At 68.1% G+C, this 13,433-nt stretch overlaps 1 protein-coding gene across 11 annotated transcripts in view; it reads right to left on the minus strand.

The window, feature by feature from the left end:
* The window catches only part of VAV2 (vav guanine nucleotide exchange factor 2), a 122,753-nt gene that overhangs the window by 88,713 nt on the left and 20,607 nt on the right, over positions 1-13,433 (minus strand). For all 11 annotated transcript variants that reach the window (XM_070058783.1, XM_070058771.1, XM_070058774.1 and 8 more), the window contains exon 2: positions 1,612-1,728. In XM_070058783.1, coding sequence (XP_069914884.1) covers positions 1,612-1,728 — 117 coding nt within the window. The remainder of the gene's footprint in view (positions 1-1,611; positions 1,729-13,433) is intronic.

The raw sequence follows: 13,433 nt of genomic DNA on the forward strand, positions 1-13,433 counted from the left end.
GCAGCCAGCAGGAGGAAACTTCCGGAACAACTGTCCGCAGCCTCTGTCCTGCTGGGCTCAGGGTGAGTTAGCAAGGGACAGGCAGCCGTCAAAGCGCTGGGGCCCGCGGCCTCACCTCCCCGTCCCTCCCACGGCAAGGCCCCCAGCAGGGCCGCCCTGCGGCTGGTCCTTTGCCTCCAACGGCACCACACCTGGAGGGGACAGAGGCCCTGCCTCCTGGACAGGACACTGCTGCCTCCTCAGGACCAGGGCTGGGGCGAGGAGGGGGCAGAGCAAGGCTCCACTTCCTGCTTGAGCGCTGCCAAGGGCCGCTGGGCACAGCTGGAACAGCCGTGGGCTTCCCTGGCTGGCTGAGCAGGGGGCAAGCTCGGGGGAGGCCCCGGCAGACACAGGGGCCCGTGCAGCCCACCTGCCCGAGACGTCCCGAGGAGGGAACCAGGCCAACGGGCATCCACAGAGCTGGCAGAGGCAGGCGGCCAGGCCCGGCAGCCCCAGCAGGTCCTTTGCCTTCGCTCCCCCTCCTCCCGCCTGCAGCGGGCACCGCCCAGAGCGCCCAGGATGGCCAGAGCCCCACCCAGAGCAGCCAGGGGACCCCGGACAACAGGGGTGGGCCCGCACCCCGAGCCTGTGCCGGACCGGGCCAAATCCCAGAGAGTGATGCAAAGCACAGGTGACCACGGTGCCGCCCACGGCTGCGGGGGGTACAGGGAAGGAAGGTGGTGTGGCACGGAAACCATCGGCAACCGCGGCAGGCAGGTGCCGGTTTGGTGCCCTGGCACCGGCCCCCCAGGCACAGCCCCACTAGCCTGGTCCCCAGCCCCGCTCGCCGCAGAGACGGTGCCGTCACCACTCAGCAGTGGGACTTGGAGAAACTGAGGCACCCAGGCCAGGCCTCGCCCCCAGCCTGCCGGGGCCTGAGGTGCACAGGCTGAGCTCCCCAACTCCGGCCCCCAAGGGGCAACAGAGAGGAGGCTGCCCCACGTGGAAGTCGGGTCGGGGGCCGAGAGCAGGGACAGAAGCTCCCGGCTAGGGAAGCCCCTGGCACCCGCCCGCCCCCTCCCCAGCTCCCACAGCCGTGGGAACCGAGGGTCAGGGAGCCACCTGCGACCCTCAGCCAGGACCCCTGTTCACCCGCCCAGCCCCAGAGTCCCCTCACCAGCACCAGCTGGGCTCCGCAGGACACCCACCGAGTGGCCCTGGGCACACGGGGAGACCTCTGGGGCTGTTTGTCTGTGGCCCTCCTGCCCAGCCCCACCCAGGTGAGAACGGCTCTTCCTGCTCCAGGTGGAGGAACGACGGCACCACCTGCACCAGCGCTTTGTCTGCAGCCCCCGGCGCCCCCAGAGCAGGGGTCGGCAGGGAGGAAGCACCCCAGGCTGGGGAGGCGGGGCAGCAATGCCCACATGCTTCCCCTGCGTCAGCGGGGGTCATGGCAGGGGGAGGGGCACCTCTGCCCCCACCCCCCACGCACGCAGAGGCCTGGCCCCAAGCAGAGACCCCGCCCAGCTCTGCGCCCGGCTGGCCAGGCCCGCGCTGTGGACGCCGCCCGGTCAGGGGCCGGAGCCCGGGCCGGGGAGGGGCGGGCGGGGGAGGAGGCAGGCAGCCACTCACCTTCCCAAAGTCCCGGACGTCGAAGAGGTCGAAGGGGTCGAAGAGCTCGCTGTTCCTCAGCCCGAACTTGTCGTGGCACACCTTCAGGAAGGTGCGGATGTTCTTCAGGCACAGGAACTGCGGACGAGAGGGGCGGCGTCAGCACGGGCTGCGGGGGCGGCTCTGCGGCCGCACGGACACGCACCTGCTGCCCGGACCGCACAGGGACCCAGGGACCTCAGGAAGCCCCGGGCCACGCCCTGCGGCCGCATGGACACACACCTGCTGCCCAGACCGAGCAGGGACCCAGGGACCTCAGGAAGCCCCGGGCCACGCCCTGCGGCCGCACGGACACGCACCTGCTGCCCGGACCATGCACAGGCTCAGGGACCTGCGGAACCCCCAGGCCACGCCCTGCGGCCGCACGGACACGCACCTGCTGCCCGGACCACGCAGGGACCCAGGGACCTCAGGAAGCCCCGGGCCACGCCCTGCGGCCGCATGGACACGCACCTGCTGCCCGGACCGCGCAGGGACCCAGGGACCTGAGGAACCCCCAGGCCACGCCCTGCGGCCACATGGACACGCACCTGCTGCCTAGACCGCACAGGGACCCAGGGACCTCAGGAAGCCCCGGGCCACGCCCTGCGGCCACATGGACACGCACCTGCTGCCCAGACCGCGCAGGGACCCAGGGACCTGAGGAACCCCCAGGCCACGCCCTGCGGCCACACGGACACACACCTGCTGCCTAGACCACGCAGGGACCCAGGGACCTCAGGAACCCCCAGGCCATGCCCTGCGGCCACACGGACACGCACCTGCTGCCCAGACCGCACAGGGACCCAGGGACCTCAGGAACCCCCAGGCCATGCCCTGCGGCCACATGGACACGCACCTGCTGCCCAGACCGCACAGGGACCCAGGGACCTCAGGAAGCCCCGGGCCACACCCTGCGGCCACACGGACACACACCTGCTGCCTGGACCATGCACAGGCTCAGGGACCTGCGGAACCCCCAGGCCACACCCTGCGGACACACAGACATGCACCTGCCACCCTCAATGGTGCACAAACCCAGGGACCTGAGGAAGCCCCGGGCCACGCCCTGCGGCCACACGGACACGCACCTGCTGCCCGGACCGCACACCACACACAGACCCAGGGAGGGACCTGAGGAAGCCCCGGGCCAAGGATGGGAGGGTCTTGGCGCTCTGAGACACAAACCCACCCACCTCGGTCAGGAAGCTCAGCCCCCTCGCCGGGCGCGCACGCCCCACCCACCACGCTTCAGCCCACTCCCACGCTGACTCTCACAGCAGCCTCAGACACACGCACCCACACGTGTGCACACGCACAGGGCTTCTGGTGGCACATGGCTCTGAGAAGAGCTTGAAGGTGGCAAAGCCAGCGGCCAGGACTCACCCGTGTGCCACCCAGCAGGAGGGCGTGGGCACATGGGTCAGAATCCCCGAACTTCCATCACCAGGCCCACCGCTAGGCTGCTCTGGACTTGAGACGCACTGGGGCAGGACGGCAGCTTCCTAGTCCTGGTGCAGAGACGGCTGGAGAAGCCGGGGGCGGGGGGGGGGGCAGCAGCAGGGGCTGGCGGTGCCGGCTGTGGAGCCTCGGGCCCCCAGTCCCCGTGGCCACACACAGACCAGGCAGAGCGGCCCCGCCCCTGCAGCCTGGTCTCCTGATACACCTGCCTCGCACAAGTGGGCATCCGGCGAGCAGGAGCCACCGGCCCCCCATGCAGCCCCGCACGGGAGGTCACACGGCAAGGACCCCAGCACGCCTGGCCCGAGACCCGCCCAGACGAGCCCTTCAGGGAGGCAGACAAACGGACGCGCTCGGCAGGACAGGCTGCACAGAGACCTGCCCAGGAGCAAGCCACCCCCGCTGGACACAGCGTGGGCCACTCCCGCCGCGGGGCCATCCCTGGCCAGGCTGCTGCCCTCCCCGCTCCGTCCTCTCCCCGGCACACACGGCTTCCTGAGAACAAGGACACCCCCTTCCCCAGCCGCAGCGCGGCCGTCAGACGCGGGAGATTAACCGGAGCAGAGTTACCCGTAACCTTACACCTCCCCGCGGCAAAGGACAGCCGCAACGCCTCACAGCGAAATGAAATAAAATCAACGTCACAGAAGCCAGAGCTGGCCGCGGGCCCGACTGGGTCAACACGTCAGCAGCCCCGTCTCTGCCTGCCCTGGAGCCGTAGCCTTCGGCAGAACTTTCTAGAACGAGGGCCACGTCCTACAGATAGCTGTGCAGGAGGGGGGCCACCAGACAGGCTGCTCCACCTGAAAAGCTGGATTTTTTTAAAGATTGATTTGAGAGGCAGAGTTGGGGGTGGGGGAGAGGGAGAGAGAGAGAGAGAGGTCTACCGTCTGCTGGTTCACTCCCCAGATGGCCACAACAGCCGGGGCTGCGCTGATCTGAAGCCAGGAGCCAGGAGCTGCCGGGTCTCCTACGCAGGTACAGGAACCCAAGGACTTGGGCATCTTCCACTGCTTTCCCAGGCCACAGCAGAGAGCTGGATGGGAAGTGGAGCAGCCGGGACTCGAACCCACGCCCATGTGCGATGCCGGCGCTGCAGGCGGCAGCGTCACCTTCTACGCCACAGTGCCGGCCCTGTTTTCATTCCAGTTAATTAAAAGCCACAAACAGCTCCTGCCTCTGTCTCTCCGTGACCTCACGTTTCTGGAGGATTCTGACACCAGAGGCCGACAGAACACCAGGGCTCCACGGGTGCCGGGGTCCTCAGATTCAGACAGGAAGTGGAACCGGGGGTGCAGGGGCTGGCGATGGGGTGGGGAGACAGCGTTTCGGGGGCCAGAGCTCCAGTTTGGGAGTGAAGGGCTCGGGGTGCGGCTGTGCTTCCTGGCACTCGGCGGCGCCCCTCAAAAGAGCCGGAGCTGCACATGCTACGTCTGTGGATTTTATCACAGTAAAGAGTCTAATTGAAGCAGACAGAGAGAGAGGCGCACACAGACGCACCAAGAGGCGGCCCCACAGCAGGTGCAGCGCAGCCACAGGCCAGGAGCACCCACGCCCACCCCGGGACGGCCAGCAGCCCCCGCGGGCGGAGGGAGACCGACCTGCCGACACCCGGGGCCCCGACCGGGGGACACGAACCCTCTGCTGCTGGGAGCCACCAACTCTGCCGGCTTTGTGACGACAGCCCAGGCCGGGCACGCCAGGGTCCGCCCCCGGGACCCCCGCCCTGAGCCCTGAGCCCTGAGCCCGCTCATTCTCTGCACGCAGCTCATCGGCAGTCTCTCTGCGCGTTTATTTTAATCCCTCCTCGGCCTCCCATTTTTAGAGTTAATTATACAGGCCCTGCCCGTAATCACAGCTGGCGAGACCCCAGCTTCCTTTCAGGGCTCAGAGCTGCCGGCCCCATGCTGGGGCGGGGTGAGGGGAGGGCGGACCTGGCCTCTGCCCGGCCACTCCCCAGCCCCAGCCCAGGGCAGCTCAGCTCCGGGCCCAGGCCCCGGAAGACACAGACTCCAGGGCCGGGAAAGACAAAGAGAGGAGGACAAAGAGGCTGGACGGCGGCTCCCGGCTCCGCCACCCCAGGAGGCAGCACATGGCCCCGGCCTCCCTCCCAGTGCTGACCCCTCCCCCTCGGGAGCCCAGTCCATTTTAGACGGAGGGAAACCAGGAGGCAGAACAAGGGCCCACATCTGCTTGTACAGGAAGACCCAATAGAGGGCGCTGTGTGCAGGTGGAGGACCCTCCAGCCGGTCCTGGTACTACTTGAAGATGTATTTTATTCAACAGGCAGAGTTATGGAGAGAGACAGAGACAGAGACAGAGACAGAGACAGAGAGAGAGAGGGAATCTTCCATCCGATGTTCACTCCCCAAATGGCCACAACGGTCAGAACTGGGCCAGGCTGAAGCCAGGAGCCAGGAGCTTCTTCCAGGTCTCCCACGCAGGTGCAGGGGCCAAGGACTCGGGTCATCTTCCACTGCTTTCCCAGGTGCATTAGGAGGGAGCTGGGTCAGAAGAGGAGCAACCGGGACTCGAACTGGTGCCCACATGGGACGCCGGCGCTGCAGGCGGCAGTTTTACCCGCTACGCCACAGCGCCAGGCCCCGCCCACTTCTCAAGGGGACCCCTGTGTCTCCTAAGTGGCCCAGTCTGAGGATGTCATGTGGCCCCTCGGTACCACGGCGCCAGTGCCTCCCCAGCCTCCAGACGCCAGGGCTGGTCCCCAGGCGGGAGCCAGGCTGCGCGGCCACACTTCGGGCCTGACCCAGGACGCCGGCCCTGTGACAAGCAGCCCAGCCTAGTGGGCAGCAGGGTCCCGCTGTGTTTGTTTAGGGCACTCAGAGGGGACAGGGCCGCCCCAGCTCCCGACCCCACAGCCCCCACCGCAGCCAGGACTCCGCCTCCCGACTGCAAACAATGCCTCCTGCAGGGCTGGCCGAGGGTCAGGAGGCGGGCGGGAGCCACCTGCTCACTGGACATCAGCTGCTTCTCAGCCCGTCAGTCAGCCGCCTCGGGGCCAATCAGGCTGCCCTGCGCCCAGCCCCCACCTCCCCAGCTCAGCTGGACAACACAGCCCACTGTCAGCTGTCCCTCCGGGGGTGCAGCGTGGGAGGCGGAGCTGCCAGCGGGCTGCGTGCCCCCCCGGGGGAGGCAGAGCCAGGGCCGTGCCCGTGCGGCCCCCCCACAGCCCCATCTCCTGGGCGCTTTGAAGCCAGCTCGCGACAGTGGGTGACGCCGCCAGGGACAGCCTCGGCCTGACAGGAGCACCTGCAGCCCAGCAAAAGGGACCATGGGCAGAGGCAGCCCTCGGGCCGCAAGGACCCCCCACCCCGGCCCCCCAGACCTGCCAGGTCCCGGACACTCACACCCCCCAGCACTGGGCCGGGCGCAAATGGGGAAACTGAGTCCGGGAGCGGGCAGGGCCTCCGTCGTGAATCCAGGACCGCCCTGCGCGTGGCCAGGGAGGCGGCACAGGAGTGGAGCGGCACAAACCCACCCTCAGCCGGCGATGTGCCCCCAACAGGGACGGTGTCCCTGCCCCATTCCGCAGAGGCACAGGGTAAGCGGTGCAGCTGGGCGTGGACACAGGCCTCGGAGCCTCACCAAGGACGCCACCCGGCACCTGCATGTCGCAGCCCCACCGGCCCGGCACTGGCTCCGCACCCCGTGCAGCCCATGCAGGACAGCGAGGGCCCCCTGATGCCCTCGGGGCTGTGGCTCGCCCACCCCCACCCTGTCCAGGCCGGCCCCCCTGCCAGTGTGTGCCTGGATGCATCCTGTCTCTGCACTGGGGGCTGGCCCAGGGCGCCGGAACCCTGCCAGCGCTCACCCTCTGGTGCCTCCAGTCCCCGGGTCACTGAAGCTCGGCCGTGGCCAGAGTTCCCCAGAACACCAGGCGCAGGCTCCAAGCAGCCCCGAGCCATCACGGCAAAGCCCCCACGTTCCGGGAAGGAGACTGGGTTCTCACAGCAAGGTCGTGGAAACCTGGGAGGCGGCCAGGCCACTGACCTTTAACCCGGGTGGCCCACAGCCTTCTGAGCCGGGGGAGAACAGAAACACTTTTAAGAAGAAAACAGGGGGCCGGCGCCGCGGCTCAATAGGCTAATCCTCCACCTTGCGGCGCCGGCACACCGGGTTCTAGTCCCGGTTGGGGCGCCGGATTCTGTCCCGGTTGCCCCTCTTCCAGGCCAGCTCTCTGCTATGGCCAGGGAGTGCAGTGGAGGATGGCCCAGGTGCTTGAGCCCTGCACCCCATGGGAGACCAGGAAAAGCACCTGGCTCCTGGCTCCTGGCATCGGATCAGCGCGGTGCGCCGGCCGCAGCGCGCCGGCCGCGGCGGCCATTGGAGGGTGAACCAACGGCAAAAAAGGAAGACCTTTCTCTCTGTCTCTCTCTCTCACTGTCCACTCTGCCTGTCAAAAAAAAAAAAAAGAAGAAGAAGAAGAAAACAGGGGGGCTGGTGCTGTGGCGCAGCGGGTAAAGCCACTGCCTGCGGTGCCGGCATCCCATATGGGCACTGGTTCGAGTCCCGGCTGCTCCACTTCCAATCCAGCTCTCTGCTGTGGCCTGGGAAAGCAGTGGAGGATGCCCCAAGTGCTTGGGCCCCTGCACCCGTGTGGGAGACGTGGGAGAAGCTCCTGGCTCCTGGCTTCAGATCAGCGCAGCTCCAGCCGATGCGGCCGTCTGGGGAGTGAACCAGCGGATGGAAGACCTCCCTCTCTCTCTCTCTCTCTCTCTCTCTCTCTCTCTGTCTCTCTGTGTGTCTCTCTCTCTGCCTCTCTGTGGCTCTACCTTTCATATCAATACAATCCTTTTAAAAAATCTTTAAAAAACAACAACAAAAAAAAACAGTACTTTCAGGGAAAACTCAGGGCCAGGGTGAAGAAGCCGACACTGAGCAGGGCAAGCTCTGGGCCCGGCCACGAAACCAGGCTTCTGAGGGAGTGGAAGCGTCCCTGTGCACGCCGCCCCCAGCCTGACCCGTGCGCCGCCCCCAGCCTGACCCGTGCGCCGTCCCCAGCACGCGTGGGCCGTCTCACTCCCAGGACATTTGCTTTTCCGTCCACGTTCTGTCCACCCTTCGATGACCTTGTATTTGAGTCCCACTGGGCAGATGTGGGAACCTGAGGCGGGCGGAGGGTGAACCGGATCTGCCCCAGGCCCGCGGGCGGCTCCGGCCTGAGGCAGTGCCTTGGCTGCCCTGCGGCTGGGCTGCACTGGGGGACATTGCCTGCACCTCCAGAGCTGGGGGAGCCCCAGGCTGGGTCCTGGAGACACCCCGCCCCGCCCTTCCCTGTCCCTGGAAAATCCCTAACACACACAGAGACCACCCCGTCCACCTCCCCGGGCCCCTCCCCAGCCCTGCAGAGGTCACAGCAGCAGTGCCGGCCTGGCCACTGTCCCTGCTCAGCACCAGGGCCAGCTCTCCCAGGAGGCCCAGAGACAAGGAGCCCACAGGAGCGAGGCAGGGGCTGGGCCCTGTGATCAGCACCCAGGGCAGAGCCCCCGGCCGAGCGGCTGCGTCTGAGGAGCGACCACTCCCACACGACCCTGCCACCTTCCCGGCCACCCCGGAGGCTCGGGAGCTGCTGTCCAGGGACCAGGAGACAGACACCTGCCGGCACCTGAGTCTCCGCTCATGGCCAGCCAGCCATGTCCCAGGCTGCCCCAGCCTCCAGGGACACCCCCAGGAGAGGCGGCGCAGCCACCTCCAGGCCCTCGATAGCCGGGAAGCTTCCGGGTCTCTGTAAGACGCAGCAGGCTCCTCGCCCGACCTCCGCGGCTGGAGAGCAAAGGCCCAGAGCGTGGGCACGGTGGCCACGCCGGCACCACCACGACAGGCGGCACCAAGACTGTGGGACGGCAACCGTACCTGGCGCAGGTGAGATGCCGCTCGGGGCCCCCAGCCCACGGCTCCGCTGCCGACTCCAGCCCCCCGAGGACACACACCCCGGAAGGCGGCAGCCCGGGCTCGAGTCCTCGGGTCCCTGCCGCGCCGTGGGGGGCTGAAGGAACCCCAGGCTCCTGGCTTTGCCCGGTGCAGGCACCTGGGGAGTGACCCGTGGACGGCGGCGCCGCGCTCTCTAACCCAAAACAAAACAGAAGCCAGGAAACAAACAAGTAGACGGCGGACAAGAGGTGGGAGGCACTCCGGGTGCTCCGGTGCCGAACCCCCCCAACAGCCGCGCTACCCCCCCAAACCAGCGACTCCACAAGGCGTGGGAGGCAGCGGGGTCTGCTCGGTGGCCACGCCCACTGACTCAGCTGGGCAGGCGCCCCCTCAGGGGTCTGTAACCGAGGGGGAGGGGTCCCTTCCGCAGTGACCAGGCTCAGCAAGGCCCGGCTCTAGATCGGCCAGGTCTGGGCAGCGTGTGGACAGCGCACCCCGGTGTGGCCACCCACACCGCCAACCCAGCACTGATCCCACGACGTGGCCGTGTCTGTGGGCTCCTCACCCCGCACGGGGCCCGGGGCTCGAGGCCGGCGGCCGTGGTGGCTCCGTGTCACAGCCTGGGAGCTGTGGTGAGCGGGGTCTGCAGCGGCTCCCGTGTGGGTGAGCCGGCGGACCAAGGGCACCCGCCCAGGCTGTGCCCAGCTGCAAAGCTGATGCCAGGGTGCACGGCAAAGCCACCAAGCACAGCCGTCCTGGCCCAGCGCCCGACTGCCCGTCTGCGGGGCCGGGGGCTTCGTTCTCGGCTCTGCCTCCCGGATCAGCCTACTGACACATAACAGGCACCGACTATGTACCAGGCCCACGGCCGCCAGCCCTCCTCCCAGGACCTGGACGGGAGCCCCTCACAGCAGCCTGCAGGGGCAGGGGGCGGGAAAGGGGGGCAGTGGTACCAAGACTTCAAGGTCAGGGCCAAGGTCTCCCACAAAGCCCGCGGGAATGGCTTTTCCAGTGTCCTGGTGCATAACCGCCTTCCCTGAGCGACGCCTGGATGCTGGGAGATCCCAATCCCGCTCTCTGGCTGGGGGCTCTGCAGGCGGGCACGGCTCGGCGGGGTGAGCCCCCACCCCCGGAGCTCTCACCGGGCCCTCCTCTCTCTGCCACGGGCGCACCGGGCTCGCAAGCCAGTCGGGAAATCACCGCATCTCTGCCGCTTCGTCTGCTCCGTCTCTTCTCCAGGGTCACCCCAGAGCCGCCCCCTCCCCGCTCCTCCAGCGGACACCCCCCCACACACAGCCTGAGGCAGGCAGGCACTCCCCCACGGCCCGCTGGGAGCATCCGCCTTGGCCGGCGCGCACCGGATCGGCGCCCCAGCCTGGCGACGACTCTCGCTATTATCCCTTCCTGCCGAGCAGAAAATGCTGGAGCGAAGCATCGGGAAGCATCCCAAGCGGGGGGACACAAACCGGCCTCCCTCCCCGGTGGGAACCAGAGGCACACGTGGCTTCGCCGGGAAGGCAGCTGGCGGGGGCCGGCCCCCTCCGCTGGAGGCCCAAGGCCGCTGCGCCCGCGCCAAACCCTCCACACTCACCCCAGGCCAATGCCAAGTGGGCAGGAGCTGGCACACGGGGAGGGGCGGGGAAGGCGCAGGCTTCGGGGACGTTGTGCCCCGGGGGCCCCTCGTCAGCCTCCTGGGGTCACCTCCAGTGCCCCAGTCACCAGGAGCTCAGCCTCCCCAGGGCAGCACCCTGCAGACCCAGCAGGTGCAGACCCAACGTAGCACCCGGGCCTGGGAGGCCCACAGCAAGGAGCTGGGATGACGGGGCCCCCACATGTCACCTGCCTCAGCCTCGCCTGCCTCCCTGTCACAGCTGCTCCTGGACAGGCCGCTGGCCTCCCCACCCCCTGGGCCTGCGAGGGGCAGTCCAGGGTCACCGACCACAGCAGCCACAGGCGGGGCCGCCGGTCAGAGGCTGCCCTCTGCCCTGACCCGCTGTGCTCTGCACACCCAACATGGCGGGCCCTGGGCGAGCGTCTGCAGAAGCAACTAGCAAAAGATGGGGCGGGGGCTAAACGGACGGACGGGTGGGTGGACGGACAGCTGGGGGACGGGTGGATGGATGGACGGACGGGTGGGGGATGGGTGGATGGATGGACAGACGGGTGGGTGGACGGACAGGTGGGGGGATGGACGGATGGGGGGATGGATGGACAGACGGGTGAGTGGATGGACAGGTAGGGGGACAGACAGGTGGGGGGGTGGACGGACAGGTTGGGGGGTGCACAGACGGGTGGCTGGACAGACAGGTTGGGGGACGGGTGGATGGATGGATGGCCGGGTGGGTGGATGGACAGATGGATGGACAGACAAGTGGGTGGATGGACAGGTGGGCAGATGGCTGAGTGGGTCAGTGGATGGGTGGATGGAGGGAGGGATGGGTGAGTAGATGAGTGGGGAGGGGGATGGATGGCCAGATTGACAGGTGGACAGATGGATGGATGGGTAGATGGGTGTTTGGATGGACAGCTGTTTGCGTGGGTGGCTAACTGGATGATGGACAGATGGGTGGGTGCGATGTCAGAGGTGTGGGCAGATGCACTCTGGGGAGAACAGGCCAGAGGCCTCCTGGGCTCTGCTCCCAGTCACCGACCTCTGCCACCTCGCTCCCTGCGGCCCCTCGCAGAGGGGGTTTCTGAGCCCCAGACCCACCCACGAGCCACCCCCTCTGGCACCGAGACCCCCAGCCGCAGGCGCAGCTGCACGGGGCGGGGGCCCGGGTACAGGAGGGGCGGACGCCACCAGCTCTCAGACAGACTGGGATCCAAACCCTGAACGCCACTCCCACCACCTGCGCCCCGGGACCCGGGCTGCAGGCCCCGGGGTCTGTTCCCCAGGGGCTGCTGCGTGTCCGGTGGGCGCCCCCCTGCCTCATTTCGAGACGGAGTAAAATGTTGCGGTCTGTAGCACCCCAGCGCACCCAGGAACTTCTGAGAAGTGGGCGGGCCTTGTGTGAACAGCTGCCCCCAAGGACGCCCACGCAGCTCTGGGCTGGCCGCTGGCCACCTGTGGAGGGCTGAGGCCCACACGCATGCCGGACGCTGCCGGCTCAGCTCAGCCACAGGCAGGGGCGGCGGCCAGGCCCGAGGAGGAGCGGTGCGTCCACAAGGTGCCCAATGGGACAGGCCCTCCTGGCTTCCTCACGCTCCCAGAACTCCCCGTGCTGCTACCTGGGCGATGCGACCGAACCCCAGCCGGCAGGACCGTGGGGAGTGCACAGGGATGCACCTGTTTGCCTGGGCACGCGGTGCGTGTGTGACGGGGTGTGTGCGCATGCGTGCTCATGTGTGTGCGCGTGTGGCTGCCTCTGTGTGCCATGTGCACCTGCACCCACAGGTGGCGTGCGTGCCATGGGAGCAAAGACGTCCACAGGAGCACGAGGACGGAGCCCTCTGCGCTCCAGGCGGGGGTGGGGGCAGGCGACGCCTCGTCATGGTACGGGGAGGGGGGTGGGGAGGTGGGGATGGGCAACGCCTTGTCATGGTACGGGGGGGGGGGGCGGGCGACGCCTCGTCATGAGGGGGACACCTCGTCATGGTATGGGGAGGGGGAGGCGGGCGACGCCTCGTCATGGTATGGGGAGGCAGGCGACGCCTCGTCATGGTGGGGGGAGCAGGCGACGCCTCGTCATGGGGGGGGGACGCCTCATCATGGTATGGGGGGGCGGGCGATGCCTCGTCATGGTATGGGGAGGGGGAGGCGGGCGACGCCTCGTCATGGGGGGGACGACTCGTCATGGTGGGGGGGCAGGCGATGCCTCGTCATGGGGGAGGACGCCTCGTGGGGGGGGGACGCCTCGTCATGGTACGGGGGGTGGGGGGGAGGCGATGCCTCATCATGGTATTTTTCCTGTCGTGGTATTTTTCCTGTTTTCTGAACGCGCCTCAGTTTCATTCCGCCCCTGTGGGTTTGCAGTAAACGCAAGTTCAATGAGTCGAGGAGAAAGGCAGGCCCACGCTCCCTCCCTCTGCCCTGCCCGGGGCTCTCACAGCAGGCTCCCTCCCTCTGCCCTGCCCGGGGCTCTCACTCTCACAGCAGGGAGGTCGGGGCGCAGGTGCACGGCTGGGTCTGTGGGGAGGGGCTCCGGCGCTCTGAGCCCCTGGGTTCCCAGACTGCTCCTGCCTCCTGGGGGGCCCGAACCCTTCATCCGGCCCCTCATTTTGGCCTGGTTCTGCGGCTCCACGGAGCAAGGCCAACGCTGGACACTGACACAGCCAGCCCGGAGCTCCTCACGCCTGCCCGCCCCACCCCAGGGCGGCCCCTGAAACGTGGCTTTGCTCCTGGGGACCCCCCCACGGGGACGCTCAGGGCGACAGAGCCCACAGGCCCCGAGCGGTCAGCACAGCCTCCCAGCTCGGGGGCTCGGAACTCCAGGTCCGGAGAGGGGGTCCCGCTC

The sequence above is a fragment of the Oryctolagus cuniculus genome, chromosome 1, assembly GCF_964237555.1.
Source record: "Oryctolagus cuniculus chromosome 1, mOryCun1.1, whole genome shotgun sequence".
NCBI lineage: Eukaryota > Metazoa > Chordata > Mammalia > Lagomorpha > Leporidae > Oryctolagus > Oryctolagus cuniculus.